At 36.1% G+C, this 10,449-nt stretch overlaps 2 protein-coding genes across 5 annotated transcripts; one reads left to right on the top strand and one right to left on the bottom strand.

The window, feature by feature from the left end:
- Nucleotides 1–5,658, top strand: LOC108979554 (protein WEAK CHLOROPLAST MOVEMENT UNDER BLUE LIGHT 1-like). 4 transcript variants are annotated; one of them, XM_018950253.2, is made up of 4 exons: nucleotides 1–210; nucleotides 384–439; nucleotides 2,312–3,012; nucleotides 3,671–5,658. In XM_018950253.2, the coding sequence occupies exons 3-4, from the start codon at nucleotides 2,314–2,316 to the stop codon at nucleotides 5,579–5,581; spliced, it is 2,610 nt and encodes an 869-aa protein (XP_018805798.1). In that variant the 5' UTR covers nucleotides 1–210; nucleotides 384–439; nucleotides 2,312–2,313; the 3' UTR covers nucleotides 5,582–5,658. The 4 variants fall into 4 exon arrangements, with proteins under 4 accessions (XP_018805798.1, XP_018805796.1, XP_018805800.1 ...); XM_018950251.2 differs by having other exon boundaries at nucleotides 2,281–3,012; XM_018950255.2 differs by having other exon boundaries at nucleotides 357–439.
- A 1,262-nt stretch (nucleotides 5,659–6,920) lies between these two features.
- On the bottom strand, nucleotides 6,921–9,430 carry LOC108979543 (photosystem I chlorophyll a/b-binding protein 5, chloroplastic). The gene is made up of 6 exons (XM_018950238.2): nucleotides 9,156–9,430; nucleotides 8,921–9,053; nucleotides 7,834–7,946; nucleotides 7,531–7,632; nucleotides 7,361–7,449; nucleotides 6,921–7,270 (listed from the first exon to the last, which is right to left on the bottom strand). Exons 1-6 carry the CDS (start codon nucleotides 9,371–9,373, stop codon nucleotides 7,128–7,130), a joined length of 798 nt encoding a protein of 265 aa, XP_018805783.1. The 5' UTR covers nucleotides 9,374–9,430; the 3' UTR covers nucleotides 6,921–7,127.
- Between the last annotated feature and the right edge of the window lie 1,019 nt (nucleotides 9,431–10,449).

Here is a 10,449-nt window from a genome sequence, read left to right as displayed (position 1 = left end):
AGAGAGAGCGAGCTGATTATTTTTTCCAGGGAGTTGGTAATGGATTATGGGCTCCTGCATTCCTATTTTTAGCTGCAAAAAAATCCAACCTTAATTTTTCAGCGGTATATGCTAATTATATAAAATAGCCTTCATTCCTTCATATACTTATCTTCTTCATCGTCCATTCGGTTTCACTTCTCCATTTCTCTCTCTTTCTCGTCTCTCCAGGTACCCTTTTTTTTCTTCTTTTTCCGTCTGCTTTTTCTTTTTCTTTTTTTATTTTTTTATTTTTTTATTTTTCCAGTTATTAATGGTTCAAATTCAGCGTCTTTACTCTGCAATTAGCTTGATTTTGATTAATTTTCAACGTTTAGTGCTTAAAAATCTTGATTGGTGCTTAGGAAGCTGAAGTCCCGGCGTCGATTTGCATAGGATTTCTATTTGAGGAATTCCGCAGGTAAGTTGGTGTTTTTGCCGGCTAGTGATGCAGTTTTCTGGTTTGTTTGAACTTCTGATTTATATGCATGTTCGAAGCATGCTTTTGAAATGAATTTTCTATGTATGCTCGGTTTTGATTGAGGGATTTTCCTTCCACTTTCTTTTTTCGCTCTTTCCGAACAATGTTCGTAAAGAGCGTTGAAGTTGAAATAATAACTTCACGTGTACATGATAAAATGGGATAAATATTAGTCCAATTTTGTTTTTAGGAATTTTGATTTTTTTTTCTTTATTTGTACATGCTTATATTGTTTATATAAAGGCAAATCAATAGTTTGTGCGTGTTTGACAAATTTAAAAACACGCATTAATTCTTTGATTTCGGTTGGAAGTTTATAGGATATGGTTCACGGTAAGGTTGATTGTTGTTCCTATGGGATTTATAGATGCGGGAATTACTGCATTTGAAAAGCTTGACGTAATCAATGAGATGTACACCGACGTATTTGGGGAATCCTTTTTGATGTTTTTATTTTATGGTAGCATGGTTAATAAATTCCAAAGATAGAATGCAAAATTTGGAAAATTTATGCTCTTTCTAAGCTGGTACAGTTTCAAAAATTTAGAAAGGATCTTTCATCTCGACATTACTTTAATGGTTATAGCAGATAACTTTTCCTTGGAAAGGAGAAAGTATAATTACATTTTATTTGGCCTTTCAAGGTACTAGTTGATATGCAATTGCATGTGACAAGGAGTTGCTCAAACAAATTTATGCATGTAATAGAAGCATCTAATACTTGCGTGATTGAAACACTATCTCCTCTGGTTGGACTGCTAGAAAGATTTGTGATATTGTTAAAGTGGCTATGAATCCCAGAAAATTCAATTTTATTCATTCAGTAACAAATTCAGGAAGCTGATAGGCAGCACACACGGCCTAATTTACCCTAGGCCCTATATCAAAGAGCAGTAATGAAAGTATTTTTTTTTTCCCCTTTAGTTTTGCTGTTGCTTACTTGTTCCCTAAGTGCTATGTATCTTTTTATTAGCTTTTATGTATTTGTGAGAATGAAAGTTTCACTAATCATGTTCAATGTTTATTTGAATGGTTCGGTATTTATGATGTAGAAATGGTAACCAGCTTTCTAAAGGCCTGGGTCAATAATTATGATTTTATGTATTGACAATTCCTCAATATCCTTTTTTATGAATTGCAATGTTGCTCTTCACCCTCTGCCCATTTATTTTCTAATATCTGCCTTTGATTCTTGTCTAATTCACTGTACTCTGGTTACTAGTTGGAATCCCTTTTTAAATCATTTCTGAGAACCTATCTCCCATTACGTGTTTCCTGACCTCAACCCTGCTTCAGTTTCTTTCTAATCTCTCTTTGCCTCACATTTAAAAAAAAAAAAAAAAATTCAATATGATTTCTGCAAGGCCTGACTTCCTTAACTGATCAGTAAACAATGTCAATTTTCAACGCACTTGGATGCAACTTATATCCCATTCCCAATTTCTCCAGCTTGACATATATGATGATGAAGTATTTTCAAAACACGTTATCTATGATGAGGAATGATACATGCACAGAGAAAGGGGAAAAAGAAAAAAAAACAAATCAACCTTATGGCCACCTAATTGAAATTTGAATTCAAACTTGCCACTTAAGGAGTTTCATCCTCCAATAATCCTAGCCACTGACTTGTTTTAGCTAAATATTCTTTTAGCTCCATCTGTGGCCATATATGTCCAAGATATCTACTTTCAAGAATTCCATGAACTAGGTGATGAATTTCTTGTAATAATTTATATGCTCATATTTGCTAATTTGATTTCTGTTTATGTGGATGTCAGATACCCTTTCAGCTTTCCTTACACTTTGTAGGTATGGATGAAGTGAAGCCTCCTCATGATGTGAAAACTGCACAAGAGATGCCTCTACAATCCTCAACTTCGCAGGATGATTGTCATTCTCACGTTGAAGCTAATCCAGTTACCAATGGAAAAGCAGAAGCCAACAGTCAGTCTTCAGAAACTGAACAAGATGCATCTGATGTTCCAACTCTGGGAGAAGATCGGCCAACTCCAGCAGACACTTCAGCTTCAAGCTTAACAGATAAAACTGATAAAGTAGAGACAGACCAAGGGGCTAAAGTGACAGAAGATTCTACAAGTGGAGGGCTAATAGATTCTCCTGATGAGCAGCAAGCTCAAGACAGTTCTTCTATTGACACTGCTCATATTCAAGTGGGTGATGTGAATTTGGCTTCTGCTTTCTCTCCTGAGGTAAGGAAATCCGAAAATCAGGACCATGAAGTATATGACGAGCATTCCTCTCCTGAGGTAAGGGAATCTGAAAATGTGGATCATGCAGCAGCATCTGACGAGCTTCTTTGGCCCCGTGCAAAGGTTGCTGATACTGCCATTAAGAAACCAGCAACAATTGTTCCTTCTGAATATGTTAAACAGGTAGATGTAAACAGAGGCAATATTGATACAACGGCACCTTTTGAATCTGTCAAAGAAGCTGTTTCCAAATTTGGAGGAATTGTTGATTGGAAAGCCCATAGAATCCAAACTGTGGAGGTATATCCATTGTGTAGTTAGTTAATCTTTTGAGTGTTAAATATGATGACACCCTTAAGCACCAACTTGCTTGAGCTTTGTTTTATGATTGGCCTCATACTTACCTTGTTTTGTTTCTGTTGCTACAAAGTCATACCCAAAGTATTTTCGGAGATTATTATACAGTAGATGGTACGTTTGGAAAAAAGTATTTGATTTCTTGATGTGGTTTTCATGGTTATGGCTAGTGGCAAATCCAGTGGTAATAATTTTGTAGTGGCAATTGCAGGAGGTTGTATTGTTGGTGCTATTTCAGTATCTATGGTAGAGGAAATGCAAGTCAATCTCCCTTAGAGATGCCCGATTGAAAACTTTGATGTCAAACTCTATTTAGCCTGAGAGCAATTGCTTTTTCATTTAATAAGGCTGCACAAGTTTAGTTTCTATATTATGTAAGCTTTTTTCAGTTTGATTAGGAATTTCTGATTTGCTGCTTGCTGCTGCTTCTGGTTTTTCTCCTGACAACTTGTTTTTTGAACATTTTCCTGGAATACCTGATGTTTTCTTCATTAGATATTTTCTGATTTGCTTGTGAAGATTTTATGGCATTGTGGATTTTGCCTCCAAGTGAAGCTTGTGGTATGTTTTGCTGTAAATGAATGTTTCTCTGGCTGTGCAGAGGCGCAAGCATGTAGAACAAGAACTTGAGAAAGTACAGGAGGAGATTCCTGATCATAAGAGACGATCAGAGATAGCTGAGGAGGCAAAAGTGCAAGTGCTAAAGGAGTTGGACAGTACTAAGAGACTCATAGAAGAACTAAAGCTCAACCTCGAGAGGGCACAAACAGAGGAGCATCAAGCAAAACAAGACTCGGAACTTGCCATGCTCAGGGTGAAAGAGATGGAGCAAGGAATTGCTGATGAGGCCAGTGTTGCAGCCAAGGCACAGCTTGAAGTGGCTAAAGCCAGGCATACAACTGCAATTGTGGAGCTAAAATCTGTAAAAGAAGAGTTGGAAGCACTGCATAAGGAATATGCTTCTTTGGTGGCTGATAAAGACGTAGCTGTGAAGGAAGCTGAGGAGGCTGTTGCCGCATCAAAGGAAGTTGAGAAGACCGTGGAAGAACTGACTATTGAGCTTATTGCCACAAAGGAGTCATTAGAGTCTGCACATGTGGCCCATTTGGAAGCAGAGGAACAAAGAATAGGAGCAGCCATGGCCAGAGAGCAGGATTCTCTCTATTGGGAGAAGGAGTTAAAGCAGGCAGAAGAGGAGCTTCAGAGACTTAATCAGCAAATTTTATCAGCAAAAGAACTCAAGTCAAAACTTGACACTGCCTCAGCCTTGCTACTTGATTTGAAAGCTGAACTAGCATCTTATATGGAATCAAAATTGAAGGAGGAAACTGACGAAGGACACGCACATATTGATGTTGCTCACCATGCTGAGCTACACTCACATAGTGAGCTAGAGGAACCAGGAAATAAAACTCATAGTAATATACGAGCAGCAGTTGCTTCTGCAAAGAAAGAACTTGATGAAGTGAAGATCAACATAGAGAAAGCAACTTATGAAGTAAATTGCTTGAAGGTGGCTGCTACATCATTGAAGTCGGAGCTTGAAACAGAGAAATCCACTCTTGTCACCATTAGGCAAAGAGAAGGAATGGCATCAGTTGCAGTTGCATCTCTTGAAGCTGAGCTAGACAGGACGAGGTCTGAAATAGCTCTAGTTCAGATGAAGGAGAAAGAAGCTAGAGAAAAGATGGTGGAGTTGCCCAAACAATTACAGCAAGCAGCCCAAGAGGCTGATCAGGCCAAGTCACTTGCTCAAGCGGCTCGCGAAGTGCTGCGCAAGGCAGAGGAAGAAGCGGAACAAGCAAAGGCTGGAGCAAGTACTGTGGAGAGTAGATTACTTGCAGCTCAAAAGGAGATAGAAGCTGCCAAGGCTTCAGAGAAGCTGGCCATAGCAGCAATAAAAGCACTAGAAGAGAGTGAATCAGCTAGAAGCACCAATGATGTTGATTCACCTAGGAATGTAACGCTTTCTCTTGAAGAGTACTATGAGCTCAGCAAATGTGCCCACGAGGCAGAGGAGCAGGCCAACGTGAGGGTGGCAACTGCAATTTCCCAAATCGAAGCAGCCAAGGAATCTGAGTTACAAAGCTTAGAAAGGTTAAAACAAGTGAATGAGGAGATGGCTGCTCGAAAGGAAGCACTGAGATCTGCGATGGACAAGGCTGAGAGGGCCAAGGAAGGGAAGTTAGGTGTAGAACAGGAGTTAAGAAAATGGAGGGCTGAACATGAACAGCGACGGAAGGCTAGCGAGTCTGCTCAAGTAGTAAATCCGGTTAAAAGCCCGAGGAAAAGTTTCGAGGGGATAAAAGAATCACACAATTTTGAGGTGGCACCCGATGCCGTACTCCCTACTCATGGTGCATCTAGCCCACAGGCACATATGCGTGGGTATAACTCTGAAAGTGAGTTATCCACAGAAGGGAGGGTTGGAAGGAGAAAGAAGAGACCACTGTTTCCTCGGATTCTTATGTTTTTGGCCAGAAGTAAGTCACGTACACCCAAGCCAACATAATTCATCTCTGAAAACAGTATGTAAGTATAGTCTTTTGCTTTTGTGGCATTATTAGCATACCATTTCTTTTTTGCTTTGCCGTTTCTCTCACAGTGATCCCTAGTGTTGGACTTGGTATGATGGAAAGCTAGTAAAATATAATTATGATAATAATATTTAAGATTTAAAAAAAAAAATGTACATGTTGGGATTTTTTTATGTATTATAAGTCAGATTCGATTATATTTGTACTTGCCAAAAGGATGATATGGCTGGGGAATTTTTAGGATGTAATAAGTCTGTTTTGTTGCTTTTTTTTTTTTTTTTTAATGGGGAAAGACATTTTCATTGCTTTAATGTAATGTTTAAGTTTTTCATGCCCAAGAATCCAAGAATCAACTCCTGTTAAAAGGTGTAAGAAAGAGTTCGAGCGTTTTGTGAGCTACCCTTATGAGTCTGTTTTTTTTTTTTTTTGAGAAAGCGTGATTGTATTTTTCTTATTTAAATGGTTTTGTATATTTTTCTTATGGATTGAAAAGATAAACTGATGTTACTTTCTGCTTATTTCAAATGCATTAAAGAGCTTTGATGTTTTTCATTTAGTGGGCAACAAAATGGATAGAGATAGATGGTAAAAGTACTCCAACTTTCTCATCATTGCAGAAACGGTTTCATCTAACTACAAAATGTTTTTCACTTAGATCCCGTTTAGATATAGAAACGGTTTTATCTTATCTTGTCTTATCATTATAATTTTTTTTAATTTTTACACAAAATATAATAAACAATTCAAATTTTTTAAATCTCAAAACAATAATAATAGTAAAAAAATAATATTATAATAATATTTTATTTAATTTTTAATTTTTATCTAAAATCATCTCATTTCATCTTACCATTCAAACGAGGCCTAAACTCAATTGTGACTTTCAATCTTGAACTCCAACTGATTAATTTTGGAAGCTAGGTCATTTGCTATTCATTACTATTCTTCAGCTTGTAGAAAGATAATTTAGTTTTTTTTTTAATAATTTAGATTAATTGTACAATTTAGTTCAAGTTTTACAATTTTTGTTTGTACAATTTATGAGAATATATCCAAGGCATCGTGAGAAGCTATATGAAGTTATATTCTACCTACAAACATAGTTTTCCAACAACATCTGTTGTAGTTATAAAGATAGAAAACATTAAAAATATTTTAAATAATTACATATATATTATATATAATTCACAAAATAGGACAAATTTATTTATTTTTTCATGCTCAATGAAAGAAAGCTGTGAGCTTGTTCACCAGCCCAACAATTTCCCACAAAAATATATTGTCAAAGTACATATGCAATGTTGAGAGACCAAGTTGGATTCGGATTTGAGTACTAGACTTATAGAAGGATTACACAAAAGTAATTTTACAAACTAACCTAGTTTCATGTGAACCGTCAGATCTACATTACAATAAAAATAACTTTACAATCTGACAAATCACATCAAGACACACCAGTTTGTGATATTGCTTTTGTGTAATCACTTTGTGACTAGAATATTTTTCTTCAGATTTACACTTTTAAGAGGCAGGGTGAGAAAGGTTCTGAATTATAGTTGTGTGCCATGGATTTGAGAGGTGTTCCACAAGGTTATCAATTGGTCCTACATGAGTCACATAAGCTTGCACAAAGAATCCGAGCATGGCTACCATTGCAAGACGTCCTGAAATGAAATACAAAAGCCATAGAAAATAAGAAATGACCTAAGAAAAAGGAAAGACAATATGCAAGAAAAAATGAGCAAAAGCCATACCATTTTTAATCTCTTTCAGTTTCCAGTCACCGGCGTTTTTTATGTCTTTAGCCAAACCAAGAGGATTTAGCAAAGGACCACCAGGGTATCTGTTTGGCAAAAGCACCAGAACTTTAGCTTTTGGAGTGATTGTCATAGATACTAATTTGCAATTTTCTTGGGAAAATTACCCAGGTTCTAAGCCTTCTAGTGCTGCTTCCATCCCAAGAAAAGGTCCCTCAGCTTGAGATCCGGGACTAACAAAATCCATGTACCTCTTAGTTTCAGCAAAGCTGTGCAAAAACGAAGCAGCAGGAAAAATAAGTAAATATTACCATGAAGATAGTTGCAGAAGATTTTCAACATCATGGACACAAAAGCAAAAACATTCTTTGATTATCATTTATCACTAAGCAAGGTTTTTACCACAGAGGAAAGCAAAAAATATGTAGGAAATTCATCAATTCAATGGTCGATATTGGTGGAGGTTGTACCCCATCAAGATTAGTTGGACAATGAACAAAGTTCCTGTGTTGGCAAACTTGAATTTTACTGCACCTGCATCGTACCAAAGTGGTAGATTGATGATTCCTGTCACACGCAGTAACTGTAAAAAAGTATAACATATATTAGAAAATGACAACAAAAATTAAACTACCTGATAGAAGTTTTCTGGAGAAGGGTATGGTGGTTCTTATTATAAACCTTACAAAAGACTGCCATGTAATGGAACACTCTTCAAATGCCCAGAAGGTTTGAACTGAAATCGAATTACTTGCATAAGTTTGAAGTTCCTAAAGTTTCTGTCCTAACTTAAATGCCTAAAGTTCTTGTCCTAACACAGACAACTCACAGAAGGTAGGTTTGGGGAGTGAGATAAGAATTTTGTGTTTTGTTTGAAAGTTTAAAATATTATATTTTAATATTATTATTATTTTGGGATTTGAAAATTTTGAATTTAGATTTGAAAAAGTTGAATTGTTTATTATATTTTATATGAAGATTTAAAAAGGTGTAATGATGAGATGAGATGAGATGAGATGATAATTTTGTGTCTCATCCCACCTCTATGATGAGATGAAATGTTCTAAAAACCCACGATCTAAGCGATCTATTCCTACTGTTTGAAGACCCAAAAAATCTGTATTGGTCCTTTTATATTGGGATCAGAGTCACAAGTTAGTTCCTTAAGGTTAATAATGTTGCTCTCAATGCAAACAAAAAGGACATTTCTCAAAGTTTGGAATTTCAAATAAGAGAAATACACTAGCTACAATGAGATTATATAAAAGTAAATCTACAAACTGATGTGGATTGATGCAGTATATTAAATTATAAAGTTATTTTTATTGTAAAGTAGATGATGACATAAACATGAAGATTTCTACTACAATCCATGCAGTCAGATTCAAAATCCCATTTTTATTCAGAATTCAGATGATAAAATGGAATGGGCTAGTTCTGGGTTGAACTGCAAAGCTCATTTTGTCCTTTATAATATTGAGTACATTAGGCCACAAAATCAGGACCCTTTTTACAATTAATTTTGGTGACAAGGGATGAAGATTTGGAATTACTCACATCAGTAAAAAGAATTCCAGCAACTCCGAGCATGGCAAAGCGAGCATGAACCAGCTCTGCCTGCACATACCATTTCAAGCTTTGCGGATCCTCTCCAAGCCCAAGTGGGTCAAACCCATAATCTCCGGGTAGACTAAAGGTGAGAAACAACAACAACAACAACAACATCAAAACCATTCGAACAAACATTTAGTCAAGAAGCAACAAAACTGAAAACTATCATGAAATGGCTCACCTTCCATCAAGGTAGGGTGGAGGGTCAAGCCCGGGTAGCCATGTAGGGCGCAGCTGAGCTCGAACCACGGTTCGGGTGACACGTGAAGTGGGTCCTAATCTAGCAGGCCAAAATGTGTTCTTTACACCAAATGAGGGCTTATTAATAATGTTCTTACAAACAAAGGATGAAGAAAAGTAGGGCTGAATGAGGAATCCTCTTCCCCCTGCAAGAGCCATTTTACTGTCTACTTTTTTCTCGTTCTGTATCAACAACTACAAAGACTGGAGTCTGGAGGTATTTCCAAGTACGTATGAGTTATGACTACCATCCATGTAAGAAAATAACACGATAACATGGGCCCACTTATCCCAAATCCTTGAAGCCGTTGGATGTCAGATGTGCAGAGATCTTTCATCTTTGTAGTGACCTTTGGATGAAAGGATTTCTGAAATTTTCTCACTCTTTTTATAACAAAGTCGTAGACAAGACTGTTTTTGAATTCTGTGAGAGCATTGGCAATCAATTATAAATTTTGACTAAAATTTGAGATTTTGATTAAAATCAAAATTTTTAAAGAGATTAATCTATATTGAACTAGTTATCTTAAAATAAAAATAAAAATATAATATAATATATTTTAATGATTTTTTTTTAATTTTTTTTTATATTTTGCAAAATAAATTATTTATATTGTATATTATGACTTTATTTACAAATTTTCATAAACATATCCACGAGCATTTGCAAGCATACAAGTCTTCTTTAGTTGGACTTTTCTACTTCAGCACAATTTGTAGGACTCTAGCTTTCATATTCATGATAAAAAAAAGCACTATTGGAAACACAGAGAAAAAAAAAAAGGAAAGTAAAGAATTGAAAAACGAGAGAAGGAAGATGAACATAATAGTTTAGAGATGAACAATAACTACTTAAATTTGGAGAAAGATATAGAATTATTGATTTGTAATTGTATTATTTCGCCTTGGTTCTCGGTGGTGATGAATGGAGTTTCTAAAGATTTTTTCAAAGGTGATCGTGGTTTACGACAATGAGATCCACTTTCCCCCCATGTATTTCTCATCTCCTTTATGTTGATGATATTGTTCTCTTCACAAGTGGAAATCTTAGGTCTCTCCGTAACATTTTGAGAGTTTTTCATACCTATGAGACATGGTCGGTACAGGTGGTAAGTGTGGAGAAATCTTCACTCATTTTCTCTAAGTATATTACCCCTGCTAGCAGTCGTGCTATTTTGCTTTCTACAGGTTTTAAAGAGGGTGCTTGTCCATTTCGGTACCTGGGTGTCCCTATT

This window comes from Juglans regia, chromosome 15, assembly GCF_001411555.2.
Source record: "Juglans regia cultivar Chandler chromosome 15, Walnut 2.0, whole genome shotgun sequence".
Taxonomy (NCBI): Eukaryota; Viridiplantae; Streptophyta; class Magnoliopsida; order Fagales; family Juglandaceae; genus Juglans; species Juglans regia.
This window is presented reverse-complemented; position numbering and strand designations above follow the sequence as displayed.